The following is a 17,758-nucleotide window of genomic DNA, read 5'->3' as shown; positions in this document are numbered from 1 at the left end:
TTGAATTGGGCTGTTGGGCTGTTGGGCTGTTGGGCTGTTGGGCTTGGGCTGCCGTAAAGTGCGACATTTTTTTATCATGAAAAATTGCTTTCCAAGTCTCATTTATTTGTTCAATATTTTCGAGTTTCTGGCATCGATTCATGGGTTGATGCATTTGTCGTATTGATGTTATCTAGTGATATTTTTATTTTGGTGTTGTTAGAGGGTCAGATGCTGCTGAAAGTAGTCACGCATCAAAAAAAAGATTTGTGTACGGAGTATATAATTTGGGTCTTTATTTTTTATTATCAATTGATTTTAAGTTGAATGCATACATTCTAATAAAAACTAAATTTAAATATTCCAAATAATGTTGTTATTACGTCGTGGAAACTGTTTATAGGATCCTACCCAGCACAAAAATTCACAAGTGCTTTTCAGGGATTTGGTTGTGCTTTTGGACTCACAAGTGCGTAAAAATTCACCTTAACAAAGCACAAAAGTAGTTGAGGAACACGTTCTCAGACCTTTATACAATGAAGAACAATTCTCTGAATTTTTTTCTTTATTATAAATGATATTATTATCTAAGCTACATGACGACGTGAAAGAACGAGGGTTTAAATCCAGAACTCATGGAATTGAATGGGTCGAAGAGAAATTTGTTATACCCTAAAACAATTTATCACTTGCAATTTTCTATGATGGTTTTGAATCCCCTTTGTTTTGAAAATAACTAAATATCATTATTTTCTCATTTATTTTGCTCATGAAAGTACATAAACCATTCATAAAAATCAAACTATAATTGTACACCCTAATCCCGCCGCTAATCTTCTTTTAAAAAATGAACCAAAAGTTCATCACCATCATCATATAACCCAAATTATGCGACCTCATTCATTGTATATCATAAATATATGGCCTCATTTCCTCACATTCATATTATCAAATTCCAAACCCTAGCTCCAACCCAATTTGTATTTACCAAATTGGCCCTCATCGTCTAGGGTTTCCGAAGGCTCAACAGCTTCACATCATCAAGCACAGGTCCACACAGAGAAGAGAAATCATCACTCCTCATGGTGTAATATGTGCTTAGAAACATGACACGTGTCCTGGTCGAAACCGCCACGAATTTGAGCACAGCCCGCTTAAACCCGCCTTTGCCTTTGGACTCATAAGGCACTTTCACAGTGTTCTTCCCTGCAAATGCCTCCACGATCAAGGAGCCTTCGCATGAGTTGCTTGCATCTCCTACTGAGAACGAGAGCACATAGGTTTTTCCGGGGATGGTTCGGACAACTTGGGCGATTGCGCTTTCTTTTCCGGCCACAAGTTCCACCGCTCTTTTTCCTTCCGGGACTGAGAAGTGGTCTGAGTCTATGTACTTCACTGCTTTGAGGGACTCCACCATCCAACCTGGTAATGGAGAGTGGTCATCTTCTATGTTTGGTGGGATTAGGACTCCCCAAGATGTGTTTGGGAACACGTATGGACCTTCTTCGAATCCGGCGTTTTTGATCAAGTTCTCTGCAGTAGAGGTATATTATTAGGTAATTGTTGACCAAATTGTAAATCTATACCATTTATCATGTTAATTTGTCATAATTTACTCAAATTTATAGTCTGACAACATAAATTTACCAATACAATGTCTTTCCAACTTTGTACACTTCAATTATGCATGCATCAATGTAACAATGTAAGAAGGGGAGAGACATGATAGACCCTACAATTTTAATACAGCATGAGAAAGAGGGTCATGGCAAGCTGTGTGTGTCCAAGACGATGTGACCTAAAAATTAGGCACTGCACCAGCTTTCATTATGAGATTTGCTTTCTTATTATATGTGAAGTTTAAATTGCCAGCCTCGACTTGTAATATCGGACAGGACAAGCGTGAATTCGAATATGACCAAAATTTTAGCATTTTATAAATTTTAGCATTTTATATATTTTTTAGAACGAATGACGTGCTATTGGTGCTCTTGACGAGAGATTTTTTTAATGTGCATGAAGCACGGCCGGTACACCAGATGTCTTTATATAAATTGAGGAATTTTTTTTTTTTTAAAAGTCCGTCTCCTTGTATAATGTCATTACAAATGACGTATATGTTCATGTTCCAGACACATCGAAAATCTTTCACTTCTGGGAAATCTCACTCTCATGGGGTTTTGGACCCAACTAATAAATGAGCATTGTTAATGAGCCATGACATTGAAATTAAATGGAAATAAGAGATCTATGAAGTTTCTGAGAATAGCAAAGATTTACCTAATTTTGATCTGTTTGTTCTCTTATCAAGGAATCAGTATAGTTTCTATGTTATTAAATTTTTTACTATTTGATGTCACGCATGCCAAAAACTTAGGCAGAGGGACAGGTGCTGCATACCCAAAGAGGACATTTGTCATCAAATAATTGCATCCACAGCTCAGAATTTTTTAGCCTTTTTAAATGAATCCGGATTCTTGTAGGATTTTCTTTATGAAGATCTTAAGAATTCGTGAATTATGTTTGTTCATTGTAAATCGTGCAGTCAGAAATTATTTTTCATATTTTTATTTAAAATTAAATACAAACAGTACTTGACAAAAATTGATTGCACAATATACGATGAACAAACACGATTCACAAGTTCACAAGATCCTCACCAAAATGATCCAGAGAGAATCCTGTTGGTTTTCAAATGAAGGTGAAACAGTGGGCTCCGTACAGCTATACAAATAGTGTGGTCCTTCCTAATAAGAGGACCCCATTTTTATCTAAAGATGGACATAAGACTATCTCATTTTATGTAACTAGGTCACCTATATTAAGCAAATACACTATCAAATATTATATTATTAGATTATCAATTTAATCGGCGAATTTGAATATGCAGTGTTAAATTGAGATTTCGAAACATAACGTGCCAAATTTTGATGAGAGAACTTACTGTTGGTTGCTCGAGGAGGGTACAAAGTCCGGAAGGCGACCGAATCGATTAGAGGCCCGCAAGCCGGATCCTCCTCGACGCCGGGGTTATGCAAAACAAGTTCAATTGTCTCATAATCCGCCTGAAACGCCCAAGCATATGAATCCCAACCATTGCTGCTATACACTGTTTGGATAGGCAGCACTCCAGAGTCCGGTGCCACGGAAATGTTCAATCGTTCCTCTTGAGCACAAGTCCTGGCTGCACTAAAAGTGATTGAGTAGTACAATCCCTTAATCACTTTAATGCTCTGCTTGATCAATGCCTCATTTCCGAGCCTAACTGCATAGGCCCCCTCAGGGACAACCAGCAACATGTCCCCTTGCTTTTGGCCTGACTTAATGTACTCCACAAACCCAGAAATCTCCCACTTTGGTATGGCATAGCGGCCAATCACTTCGGAACCCTTGAGGTCCGATGGCTTAGGGGGTAGCTCAAAATTGCCATTTTCTAAGTAACCTGCATTATTGGATTACAATGTTTTAGGGAAGAAATCATTCTTATCGCAATAATCACAATTTGACATATATGCTGAAATAACTCACTAAAAATACAATACAAAACCGAAAAAATAACACGTGTTAAACAGCGAGTGACATGTAGAAGTATACATGCATATCTACTTCAGAGCAAAATAGAATATGGTACAAGAATATGACTCATGTGACATATAAGTAATGTGTGTACATGAAACTATATGATAAAACTATAACCGAACGAACGCGGAAAATCTTGTTGGGCTCCAAAAGTATGACAGAGTACAAAAAAATAAGTACTTAAAATTTACTGAGTTTATTTTGTTAATTGTTCTACTCTTTAATTCTTTTTTAATTTATTCGATTAGATAATTAAAAATTAAAAAATACGTTTGAAAAATAAAAATAGATGTTGGATAATACTACTCTAAATTTGATGGAATAGACTTCTCGCCCTTCATCTTCCCATTCTCTTTTATTCTCACATCTTACATTCTTTTATTTTATCTTTTTCTTATTATAAAAAAATTAATATAAAATTTTAACGTGATTTAATTATGACCATTTAAATAGAAAAAGACGAAAAATGAGTAAATAATGAGCCTACTCCAAATTTGATGTTATACAAATCTAGTGGGATCTACTGTGCTTGTACCAGAGGCACCCATGTGAGGTTTCTGTGCACTCTGCAAAGCTGGTAACTAATTGGGTACCTACACAGAATATATATTAATCACAACCGCCCAAACATTCACCCCTAAAGATCCGAGGAAATCCAAAATCCTCTATAGATAAATTAAAGGCTGTCACAGCTCAGAAAATGAGAAGATACTGAAGAGAAATGAAATGGCAAATTTACCCCTCAAGGAATTCAAATTTTCTACCAACAGAAAAAAATAAAACTGAAAATCTTCAGCAGCTAGGTGGATTGAAACTTCCAGTAACCCTTCTTTCTGGTCTAATTTGATACTGAGATAATTCTAAAAAAAAGTTAGTATATAAAAAAATTAAGAGTTTTTTTTTTTTATGTTTGGTAAACATTCAGCTTCAGTTTTTTTCACAATTTTGGATGAAATAAAAGTAAGAAACAAGAAGCTGCAAAACCAGCTTTGAAAAACCGACTTTAAAAAACCGGTTTTTTTCACATCTGTTTTACATAAAAATTTACCAAACACTATAATACTACTTTTTTTTTACAAAAAAATTTACCAAACACTCTTATTCTCACAGCCTAGAAAGCAATACCAAACCAACCTCTATGAGTCAATGACCACGTGAGTAGACCAAAACACCCTCCATCCAAGTCTTCAAGAGATGAACTTATGCTTAAGTACTAGGCCATTTTGGTCTTTTTAACATAACGTTCATACATAACCTTGATATACTGAAAATTTTTGCTTAATTCATTAATTTTAGTCCAATTAGAGTTTTGGTCTGTAAATTAAAATTCTGTGAACATAATAAGTTCCTAAATTTGTCACAATGTGAAACAAAAATCTCTTTGGATAATTTCGCTAGAATTCCCTCTTCTTTATTTTCTCATAAAACACAGTATTTTTTGGATGAAAATTCTAACGGAACTACTAAAAAACTATCATTGTAACAAGATCTGCGACCAATACTTGCAGATTTGTAGTTAAATAACCAAAACTGAAATTCAATTCAAAATTCAAGAACCAAAACTTCAGTTTTCTAAGGAGAAAGACCAAGAATTTTTAAAAAGAATAACTAACCGACACATAAAATGCAGATTTTATTTTGATTTTTTTTAATAAACCTCCAAAAAACCGTTATATGAATAATTAAATGGAAAATTTGTGAAATAAAAAGCTTACCATCGATGAGGGAGAAGGCTGAGTGGCAAGTGGCAAACAACAGAACCGACAACAAAAAAGCTACCCCTCTCATAGTTTTTGATCAATCAAAATTCAAACCCTGTCTGCAAATTTTTGAGGTGTAAGCTGGTGAGCTATGCAGAGTTGAAGGAAAGAGGGAGAGACGAAGGGTTTATATGCATGCCAACGTCCAAAAAGGCCCTTAGGTTTTACCGAATATAACGAGTTTGCCATCCCAATTTCTGACAATCTTCACGTGGCCTCTGAAATGACGTTAGTTTTAATTTATTTTTTTTTTAGTCTAAACGTTATATTTTACATCAAGGAAGAGTTGAGTTTGATAAGACCTGTGCAAGTATTGAATTTTCTATCCACGATATTTAAACTTAAGATTTTTTATTTATAAATAAAAAAACTATCAACCGATTGTAGTACTATTTGACGTTTTTATTCTTAATTTAGTTATTTTGTTTTTTTATGAGGAGTGAAGTGATTGTGTTAATATGTGATCCGAATCTGTGTGCCTTGTGGGAGTTTGCAGACAAAAGCTGTTTAAGGTCACATGGTTCCGTTCAACCTCGGTTGTTGCGAGCATGCATGCCCACGACACCCTTCTATCCTCACGTTTGAATCTTTGATCCATGTTTGCAATCCAAGTTCATCGTTGCAAAAGTGATATTAAGGTTATGTTTGAGATTGCATTTGACGAAACGGTGTTTGTGACAATTAAAAGTATTTTTGTTTATATTTAGTGAAAAAGTTTAAAAGCATTTTTGAGATGTAGAAGCAGTTTGTAAAATTTATTATATAAGTGCTTACTAGCAAAATTGTTTTATACTGAAGTACTATGAAACGGGTCTTAAATTATTATTTTATAACAAGAGGATTTGAACATAGTTACATGCTTTGTTCTAACTAACTGACTTTACTAACTTACATATGTTCGATTGTCTTTAAGAAATGACAATTAATACAAGTGGTGGATTACCCTAACGATTAGAATTTTTCTTTTTAACTCATTGCATTCTGAGTTTAAATCATTTTCTTTCCCTTAAAGTTGATTAGTGTGGAATTGACACACCCCGATCGGGATCGAGACATGCTGGCCGTCACGTGAGGGTGGCGTAGTCATGTGCACAGTGCGGAAGCAATAAAGATAAGAAATATACCAATAATTAAAAACCAAAAGTTACTAATGTGCACTAATAAACAGGAAGTACTAGGAGCGAGATACAAAAGTAAATACTCCTAATCAGAGCATAGAAAGTCTAGGTGCAGTCCAGTAGGACAAGTACTAATTATACAGTACAAGAAGATGTCCTACAAATATTTTATTATGTCAGAACCGCCGAAATCCTTGATGCCACCAACAACAAGCTTACCTAAAACCTGGAGGGGCGCAAAACAGAAAACGTAAGTGGACAAAAATAAATGTTTTACAAAACTAGTTAATTTCTCAAAAGTTCTAATCACTCACTGTAAAACTTGTATAATTTTCCCAAAAATAGAATATAAACATATGAATAAATATATATGTAAATATCTCAATTCAATTCATGCTTCACATAATCATATTCATAAGTATGACATGTCAAAATATAAAATAGAACAAGTAACTGAGGTGAGAATAAATTCATGACAATTAACATATTAGCTAGAACCCCTGCGTAAGTCTGTACAACCAAATTCATAGCTCATTATTTAATATAGCCGGAGTCACTACAATGACCTATACGACACTACATTGCACATAAGTCGAAACCACTAAAAAGGGTATGTACAACAAGACTGGGTGTAATATAGTTATGCTCAATACTATGCTCTCATGATAGCTGGGCGATAAATCGCTAGTCACATACAAGTCGGAACCACCTATGATGGTCTATACAACAAGACTGTACACCTAAATTTGATCCAATGTGAGCATATGGTGCAGGAGGTGACTTTAATAACAGGCCTATACTCTAACTCTAGTAATTCACAATCACCCAAGGTGCAGGTTTATGAGCTCAATGCTTCTCAATTAATCACAACTTAAAATCACGTTCACAATTCATAAACTTATATGGGCTTACCTGAGCGTCCACAACACCACAATTATATATTATGCATCCAATACTAATTCATATACAGAATATAAATTTATATGCATGGCATTCAAGGCATACTTCATTTAAACGCATTTTTTTTAGAAAATATCAAGTGTATAAATATATATTGAAAACAAAAAGCCCACTCACTGGTATGTTGAATGGTCGTAGCCCCCAAGTCGCCCTTGACTGCGCTCGTCCTCGGGATAAGTCTCCCCTATATGCAAAATAACTATAAAAACGTTAATTTAAAACACATAACCAATACTAGCTAATAACTTCTCATACATTGCTCAAATGGGGTGTTTGAATATACCAACGTGATCTACACAACTCCACGAACATCCCCATATTTTTTTAAAAAAATTCCGACCACCCACACGCCACCACGCGACGGCCAAGGCACGACAACACGCACAACCACGCTTAGGGAACTCTAATGGAAACCCTAACTGCCGTTAAGAATATTCCGTTAAATAGTAACGGAACCCGTCAAACTAACCAACGCCGTTAGGAATATTCCATCATCCCCTACCTCAGAACTCTGACGACCATCACCGGCGCCGGAAACTGGGAAATTCTTTAAACCTTCATTTCTCGTTCATTTCTCAATCAAATTTCATGAAACTTAAACCAATTTGAAGCTTGACACGAATAGAACATAACCATACCTTTTAAAAGCCCTAAAACCCACGAGATTCGTTGGAAAACTCCTCAATATTCCGGCCAAACCTGCAACTCGTCGAATCTCACTATTCCGACGTCCAAAATCTTCCAACAAACCACTCCTAGCCTCATGAGGACCTCCTTAAGCTACATGTAAGCTTGAAATCCCCAAAAACATGAGATTTTACGTTTGCATGAATAGTACCTAAATCGAAGTTCGAGAGAAACTAGGGTTTTCGAAGGTTTCAAGTTCTAAAAATAGTACGAATGGACTCAGGAGCTTGTAGGGAACAAGAACATTACCTTTTGAACGTCGATCCGTGCGTGAAATTTTCGGTTCGAAGTTCGTCTGTACAGGGAGAAAGGAGAGAGAGTGAGTTCGATGAAAAGAGAGCACATGAGAGAAGAGAGAGGAAGAGTTTGTGTGTGTGTGAGTGGTCCACGTGGTCACCCACCAAAACCACAAAAACTAAGTGCTACTTTGGTCCAAAAATTAAGAAAAAACATAAGTTTGGACCACCCCTAACATGCATAACACACACCACAACACTCATGTCCAAAGGTAAAATAGTCAATTCACGTCATCGATAATTTATTTCGGGACGGGCTGTGACAGGAATATCGCTTGAAAATAAAAGAAATTAAAGTTAAATTTGTAATATAATTAACCAAACTGATGACAATGTATTGTTTTCGTGAAAGGAAATTTGCCACTTGGTAGGGAATGTTCTTAGGGTTAATGACAAATTTAGTCTTAATTATTTGGTATGGCCAAAGTGCATGTATGTAAATTATTAATGTTTGTATGGCTGGCGAGATCATATGAAAGAAATGAGCTCACTTCTTACATTTTTTTTTTTTAACAAACGATATTGTCTACAATAAGGGAGATAGTGGATTTAGCCTCATAATGAGCTACCAATAATGTGACTCAAATTCTCTTTGACAAAAATCAAACCTAAAACATCTTATCTACAAGTAAAGAAGAATGACAGTAGATCGTAGTACTAAGTTATATCTCACTTCTTAATTAGCTCGCCATGATATATTACCATATTATTAATTTAAGTTAAATCTTAATATCAAAACAAGATGTACTAATGAAGATTTGAAAGTGATAGTTCGAGATAGGAGTAATAATTATTTAGACGACTTGAAACCGACATGAAGTTATCTTTTTTTTAATGCAAGTACAAATATGATACAACCAGCTAAACACAGACAATAAACTCGTATTCTTAGAGTGATATGAGAAAAATGATAGATTTTCAATTTATTTGTACGTTTTATACGAGGAGTTTTTTTTTATTGGTTTTTTTATACAATAGTGAGAGAATGGAGAATGAAACGTAAAACCGCAAAAAGTAGATGTTTTTAAGCATTTAAAAGAAGCCTCTCAAGTCTTGGTTGCCACAATTTTGATCATCAACCAAAAACATATAACATGTCAAACTATTTGATAAAAACGAAATGAGGTTTCTTTAGTCAGAGACGGCGTTGAGGGGGAGTGAAAGGTGCAATCGCACATGGCTCCCAAATTTAAAGGGCCCCCCAAAATTGTTTGGTATCTTATATTTATATGTAATAATGTTATATATTAAAAATATTTTTATTAGCACTTTAAAATCTTGTAGTGTACTTTTTATAAGTGTATTTTTTTTTCTTTCTAAATAAAAAATTTTGGAGTGCACAATGAGATAATAAGAGAGCCAAAACAACACCTTAAAAAACGATTTTCTTTTCAATTTTATTGTATAATAATGCTATATATTCAAGTGAAACTTTAAAGTTAGAGTTTTTTAGGTTTTTTTTTTCTTTATTTGATTGCTTAAGATTGAACTGTTTTTTATTATTTAGTGAAGATTATATTTGTAACTCTTTTTACTTATTTAATGACATTTGTAAACTTACAGTGAGTCCTAAAGGTCGTTTTGATTTATGTTATTATTTTTAGTACCAACATATTATCCTACTTTTTTAAAAATAAAAACTATCTTAAAAATGAGCCCTTTTATAAATTTCGCATAGGGCCCTCGAAATCTCAGAGACGGTCATGTCTTTAGTATTAGTTAAAAGACTAATTATACAGTGCATGTGCAGTGATAGAGAGAGAATCATGCAAACTCATATATGTTCTAAAATTCCCTTTCTTTAAAAAGAAAAAAAATAAAGACAATTCGTAGCAAGTTATGGTTAACCATTCATTCCGAGGGTCAGAAATATTTAAAGAGACATTTCAGCCTCCTTGGCTACAATCAAGCAGACTCACTAGCTTAAAGCCTCAAATCAAGGACGTCCTTTGTTTATACCATATTTAGGGCCCTCGTATTTATATCTTGTATAAATACTCAGGCGACTTATATGTAATTATGTAATAAAGAAATGGGCAAATATGTAATAAGTAAGGATCCCTTATTCTATAAAAGGACTCTTCACCCTCACAATTAGAGGAGGCCAATTCCTAGGCCCTCTCACCCCCTCTCAAAGCTCTCACTCTCAGAGTTCTCTCTCCCTCAGAAATACAATAATCAGTGTGGACGTAGCCCAAGCCTTGGGGTGAACCACGATACATCTTGTGTTATTTACATTTCATGCAGATTCACAGTCGGATTTACGTTGTTCCAAGACCTCCGGTTTTGTGCATCAACATTTGGCACCGTCTGTGGGAATCGATACGAAAAGTTGTGTCGGTTCTCTTTCATTTTTTTCATATCACCACCGTGAGACCTCACCACTAACCACCGTGAATATGCAAAAACCCAACAACCCAAAACTTTCCCAGAAAAACCCAAGAAATTTCACTTATCTCCCTCACTCACTCTCTCTGCTCTCACTTGCAGAGAAACAATGACAGCCGTGGCCATTCTTCTCCTCACGAGTTTCTTTTTCGCTACTCTCCACGTCTCTTCAAATCCAGATACCGAACCTCTCCTATCATTCAAAGCCACGTCGGACGCATCCAACAAGCTCACCACCTGGAACTCCATCTCCGGTGACCCGTGCACCTCGACCGGCATCTCATGCATAAATAACCGAGTCTCCCGACTCGTCCTCGAGAAACCTTGAAATTGCACCAAGAGCCCATAACCACTCTACTTACATCTCTTGATTTCTCTAAACTCTTCCCATTTCTCCCAAGACTGCTCTTCACCATTTCACCATTCATCATTTGTCTCTTTAGTAAAAAGTAGGAATAAAAACCTGCAATTCTTCAAAATAAAAGAGCTGTTTCTCTCAGAAATGTCACAAGACAGGGAGATCCGCCGCGCCTACAAATGAAGTTGCAGGCCCACACCCTGAGCGATCTAAAAATCTGAGATGCAAAGAATCCACCGAATGAAGAATGAAAGATGCAAGAAGGTGCTCAGATACAAAAAGGTGACAGTAGGTATAAATATGGATCAGCCTTCTGGAGTGCGGTGGTTTTCGCGGGAAGAATGACCCGTCTGACGGCCTTGTACTCGCTATATTCAGTTAAAGAGAACAAGATTAGAGTCGTACAACCGGGAATCATGAAGCCGCTGGTGGAATTGATGGCGGACTTCGGTTCGAACATGGTGGACAAGTCGGCGTACGTGCTGAGCGTCCTCGTATCGGTATCGGAGGCCCGCGTAGACGTTGGTGGGGGAAGGTAAAGATGGCGGTGTCAGAGTTTTGTACTAGAGAGATGAGCTTGAATGGTGGTAAGAACAAGTTGAAGGTTAAGTGTTTGTTAAGATAAGTTGGCGGCAGCGGCGAGATTAGTGGGTTTGTGCAGTGGCAGAAAAGACCAGAGCTTTAGTGCTTGGAATTGGTGGTGTCTGGTTGCAAGATCAGTGCAGAAAGGGATGGAAAGGTGGCTTGGCGCTAAACGCCATGGCACCACTCTCATGCTTCTCGAGGCCCGCCTCGTCCTCTCCGGCGTCTTCTTCAAGAAATGAAAAGAAAAAGTAAAGGATATCTAGAGAAAGCAAAAGCAAAAATATCACGCAGTGAAAAAAGAATATTTCAGACAGCAGAAAAGAGAAAAAGAAAAAGGGAGGCTCTCCTCTAGAGCACATGGGGACAACGCAAAAGAAAAAGAAAAAGGGAGATCTTACTAAAACCAAATAAGATGCCCACACCTTCATCATGCATGTTCCTATTTTCTGAGAAATCTACGGGAAGACCTAGGAGGAAGATAAAGGTTCCTTACTTTAAAGTGACGTAATTTATTTTTTACCTTTCAGAGATATCTGTATAAACTCCATCAGATGGTAATTAAAAAAAATTAAAAAAAAAGGCAAGCCCAAAATAAATGGGCTGGAATGTTGTGTGGAGGGCGAAGGCCCATAAGCCCAAAATAGCGCCAACCAGGTGATCAAAGGTACGTCCAGTACTTCAAAATTATTCGGCAACATGCCGCTATTACCACCAACCAGGTGATCAAAAGTACGCCTAATACTCCAAAATTATTCGGCAACATGCCGCTATTACCACCAACCAGGTGATGAAATGTACAACCCGTACTCTAATATCATTTGGCAACTAGCCATTCATGCCACCAATCAGGTGATGAAATGTACAACCTGTACTCTCCTTCATGCCACCAACTAGGTGATCAAAAGTACGCCCAGTACTCCAAATTATACATGAGCATTACTCATGTCATTCATACATAAACATTCATGAGCATCACTCATGACAATCATACATAAACATTCATGACCATCATTCATGTCAACATTAATGAGCATCACTCATGTTAACATTCATGAGCATCACTCATGACAACATCCATGAGCATCACTCATGTCAATCAACATAAACATGCATAAGCATCACTCATGTCAATCAGCTTCAAAAGCTTCATTTACAAAGCTCTAGCTTCAAAAGCTTCATTTACAAAAGCTCCAGCTTCGAAAGTTTCATTTACAGAGCTCTAGCTTCAAAGCTTCACTTGCAAAGTTTCACCTACAAAGCTTCAGTGCAGGATATACAAATACCGCCTCTGAACAACCGCCACTTCGGCCCATACATGGATTAAATTTGAAATCTCCAGCCAACAGACTCTATTGACCGAAGACTTGGGGAACTACATTATATACCATATATTGGGCCTCAACTGGGCCTTATAAAAAATACTTGGGGGACTTAGCCCATTATTTATGTATTAAGAAGCGAACCCTTATTTTATAAAAGGAACTCCCTCACTTTCATTAGAGAGCACCCATTATTCATGTATTGATGAGCGAGCCCTTAGTTTATAAAAGGGACCCCCTCACTTTCATTAGAGAGCAACGCCGCTAGCTGAGCAACCAACTCGCCACGAGCATCACTCCTAGCCCATCACTTATGTATTGAGGAGCGAGCCCTTATTCTATAAAAGGGACTCCCTCACCTTTATTAGAGAGCAACGCCGCCAGTTGAGCAACCGCCTCGCCGCGAGCATCACTCATAACCCATCACTTATGTATTGAGGAGCGAGCCCTTATTCTATAAAAGGGTATCCCTCACCACCATTAGAGAACATCGCCACCTACTGAGCAACCGCCTTGCTGTGAGCATCAACTCTAGCCCATCATTTATGTATTGAGGAGCAAGCCTTTATTCTATAAAAGGGACCCCTCACCTTCAACGTCATAAGCCGAGCCAACCAAGGCAACATAAGTTACGAGCCTCGCAGCATGTGCTACTTCTAGTTGAACATCATTTCAGATTGAGCACCGCCTCATATCAAGCATCAGTTCAAGGCAACATCTAGTTACTTCGGCCCACACATGGACTGAATTTCAAGTCTCCAGCCAAAAGACTCTCTTGACTGAAGAATTGGGGGACTACTGTTTATACCATATTTAGGGCCTCCGTATTTAGATCTTGTACAAATACTCAGGGGACTTATATGTAATTATGTAATAAAGGAAGAGACAAATATGTAATAAGTGAGGAGCCCTTATTCTATAAAATGACTCCTCACCCTCACAATTAGAGGAGGCCAATTCCTAGGCCCTCTCACCCCCTCTTAAAGCTCCCACTCTCAGAGCTCTCTCTGTCTCAGAAATACAATAATCAGTGTAGACGTAATCCAAACCTTGGGGTGAACCACGATACATCTTGTGTTATTTACATTTCATGCAGATTCACGGTTGGATTTACGTTGTTCCAAGACTTCAGGTTTTGTGCATCAACATCCTTGTTTTTTTGTATTTTTAAGAGCCGAAATCTACGCTCTTACCAATAGACCACTTGCTATAGTTCTAAAATTCCTTGTTAATTGTTGTGAATATTCATAAAATAATGGCAATATATATTTTTCTCCGTATCAGGTAGGTATGAATTAATTATTAGCTAAATATTAAATAGAATTGTGTAGTACTCCATTAGAAGAAAAACAGTTAATTAATTTATTATTTAGTTGTTAAGATTCCATGTGTCATTCTTTTTATTTGAAGAGCTCTTTCTCTCTCGTGTTTTGTATCTCTCTGAAAATTTTGTTTTGTTTTGTTTTGTTTTATACGTGCTAGTCAGATTATTATTTCGTATTACAATATATGGTAGTTAGATTATTGTTAAAAATGAATTTGAATTATATTATTGTTAATTTATTGTGAGACTAAGTTTATCATATTTCTCTTTAATATAGATAATATCGTTTGTTAAAAATAAAAAAATTAAAAAAAATTAAAAAAAAAAACTGATCAGATTTGATAAATCAAATTATATCTACATTATTAGTAATTAGGATTACGTGCAACCCTTCCTACCGACAACGAACATCTGTTAGTTCCTTAGTTATTAATTTGTGTGTTGAGATATGGTGTTGGTTTAAAAATCGGATCTTGGTATCTAAGATCACGAACTTTTGAAGAACAAAATATATGATTTGTTAGATGAATATATACTTGAATTTTAGAGAAACACATGCACGAACAATGGCGAGGACCTAAGTTGCTTAGTTGTGAATTATGACCGTACATATAAAAATAATTTCACATAATATCGGTTTTAAAAAAACAGCTTCTACTCGTATACTTCGTCAAATTAACGACGTTGCGCATTAGACATATGAACATATCTCTACTAATATTTAGTAAGTATTTTCAACAGTGGCTAAATTCAAAATGCTCTTATTTTACATAATTTTTTTGAGTAACTTGTAGCAGCTTTAGTCGTTAACCAAAATATCAATTAAAATTATTATTTTGAATTTCACATGCTTAATTTTTAAAAATTCTTACGAAGTCGACGCTGAAGACAAAGGTTCAAATTCAGAGAGACCAAAGTACCCCTAACCCAAAAGGAACACGTCACGAGGAATGTAGGGACAGGGATTAAGGATCGACCAAAAAAAATGTGACAGTGATTAAGGGGTGGTGTGACCCACATGTTGATCATGAAAATGAGATTTTAAATTTAATTCTTATAAATAACGAATTCGATATTTTATATTGTCAATTATAAGATTTAGCTGAACTTTCATGTGGATGCAAATTTTCTCCTATTCGATCTTGGATGATTTTGCACCTACAAAACAACTAGCACCTTAGGTTAAGGCCAAGAGCCTCACGCGCCCACGATGAATGGGGGGGCTTTGGCCGAAGAACCTCCGATGCCAAAGTTAGAATTTTAGAGAGAAATAGTGTTTAGAATATTTGGGATTTTTTGTAAGAGAGTTGGAACTAGTGTTTTGTGAAAATGGAACCCAATTTATAGGAGAGGAAATGGTGATTTATTTTGGGGGTTATGGAGATAATGGGCTAGTTATTTTGAGGAGTTATGGAAATAATTGGCTAGTTAATTAGCAAATAGTAATAACCTAATTAACTAGCTATTTGAATGTCATAAAAAGGGGGAGAAAATGGCAGCAACAAACAGAAAATAAAGGGCATGGCCGGCCCTAGTGGGTTTTTGGTTATAATTTGGAGGTTTAGTTGATAATTAAGGGATTGATTAGGTAATTAATCCCTTAATTAGTCAATTTTAGGAAATATGAAAGGAATAAGTATATTATTTAGCTAATTGATTAGCTAAATAATGAAATGGGAAATGTATGAATAAATTAGGTTTTAAGTTGATACCTATTTTGGGCACTTTTGACTTGTTTGAAGGATAATTGTCTGCTGATTGCAGGAATCCCGGTATACCTCAAGGGTAGTTTTGTCTTTTTATGTCAAAAATCCACGTGTCGCCTTGTGATTATTTTTTGCTCCACATTTCATACTCAAAAATATAATATATATATATATATATATATATATATATATATATATATAAACCTAATATGGGGATGAATATGTGTAGGATGGCAGCACCCCATGATTCTGGCCGGGTTCTGGCCTTATGTGAGCCTTTTTTACCATTTAAAAAAACAAAGAAAACTAATGAAAATGGCTTGAAAACTTTGAGTTTTAACGATAAGGACAAAATAAAGTGTAAAGTGAATAGTACTGGGATTGACTTTTTAGTGTAAAAATGTGGTTTTTCGTTAAAGTAAACAGTACCAGGAGCTTTTCATTAAAGTTCCCTTAAAAAAATATTACAAATAAGAGCAGACAAAGTGGGCCGGTTTTGATCCTGAGCCTCAACCCCTAGGATCGGCTTCATGTGGTGGTCCAACGTAGGCCCGGATATCTAGGGACCTTAGTCCTTTTCCTTTTTCGACTCTTCTCAACTCTCACTGGCCCAAAGTTATGATTGACTACCTACCATCTAAATCCATATTAATTTCTCTATCCTAAGTAGGAATCGATAACGGTTATGGCAGACGGGTAACCACGGTTATTTATTCATAACTGTTTATTCTCATACCCGCATAACCATTTACCCATTAGGTAATTGTATAAACGGTTATATACATACCCATAACCATTTATAAACAGTTAACCATACCAATAATCATGTACCCATTTAACCGTAACCGTTTAGTACCTGTTTACCCATTTATTATTTTTAAACCCGTTTATCCTTTCTTTTTTTACCATTTACTCATTTTTCACCCATCTACATGTTTTTTTAACAACTTGAAAATTAAAAAAGAAAAATTTGTCATAATTTTCTTTTTCTAACAATTAAACACTGTTATAGATACATTCATCATACATTTCCGTATTTTAATTTTTTAAGTCCTTATATCATTCCAATAATTGAAATAATAGTTTACAGACAATATTTTTAACTGTTAGCAATGAAGGTAATATAAAATTTGCTAAGTATTATTGGGTTACGAAAACTGTTAAAAGACAGTATTCTTAGGTTATTTAACTCAGAATGTAAAATATTAACATAATATATATAATGGACCATGAAATTTAAAGTGGTTAAGAAAAACTATATTATATTAGCTATAAAAATCATGCACTATAGTCAATAACATTGATCTAAGTTTTGTCTGATAGGGAATATGGTTTGTGTTAATTTTATATATTTAAAATAAATGGATAAATGGTTACCCGTTTATAACCGCGGTTAATACTCATAACCGTCCATTTAAATTTCAGGGGTAAACGGTTATACTCATAACTATTTATTTATCTAAACGGTTACCCATAACCGTAACCGTGAAATTTAAATGAGCGGGTAACCGCGGTTACCCATAACTGATGGGTATTTGCCCATCCCTAATCCTAAGTATTTCTCAAGAAGATTATTGTACAATAATAAACAAGGACCTTCCCCTACAGTATCGTCAATGCAGTAAAGTTCAACCACGAAGTTTGGGATGGATTGGTGTGATTTCTCTACGTCTAGGACACCAGAATATCGAACCAGGAA

The 17,758-nt window shown here is 35.8% G+C and overlaps 1 protein-coding gene across 1 annotated transcript; it reads right to left on the bottom strand.

The window, feature by feature from the left end:
- Positions 1 to 699: 699 nt before the first annotated feature.
- Positions 700 to 5,510, bottom strand: LOC103441403 (BIIDXI-like protein At5g11420). The gene is made up of 3 exons (XM_029107063.2): positions 5,274 to 5,510; positions 2,924 to 3,421; positions 700 to 1,512 (listed from the first exon to the last, which is right to left on the bottom strand). The coding sequence occupies exons 1-3, from the start codon at positions 5,344 to 5,346 to the stop codon at positions 986 to 988; spliced, it is 1,098 nt and encodes a 365-aa protein (XP_028962896.1). The 5' UTR covers positions 5,347 to 5,510; the 3' UTR covers positions 700 to 985.
- Between the last annotated feature and the right edge of the window lie 12,248 nt (positions 5,511 to 17,758).

This window comes from Malus domestica, chromosome 08 (assembly GCF_042453785.1).
Source record: "Malus domestica chromosome 08, GDT2T_hap1".
NCBI lineage: Eukaryota > Viridiplantae > Streptophyta > Magnoliopsida > Rosales > Rosaceae > Malus > Malus domestica.
This window is presented reverse-complemented; position numbering and strand designations above follow the sequence as displayed.

Coding starts and splice junctions, on each gene's coding strand:
- LOC103441403 (XM_029107063.2), bottom strand. CDS start 5,346: ATGAGAGGGGTAGCTTTTTTGTTGTCGGTTCTGTTGTTTGCCACTTGC. Junction 3,422..5,273: donor AGCCTTCTCCCTCATCGATG/GTAAGCTTTTTA, acceptor CCAATAATGCAG/GTTACTTAGAAAATGGCAAT. Junction 1,513..2,923: donor CCCTCCTCGAGCAACCAACA/GTAAGTTCTCTC, acceptor CCTCTACTGCAG/AGAACTTGATCAAAAACGCC.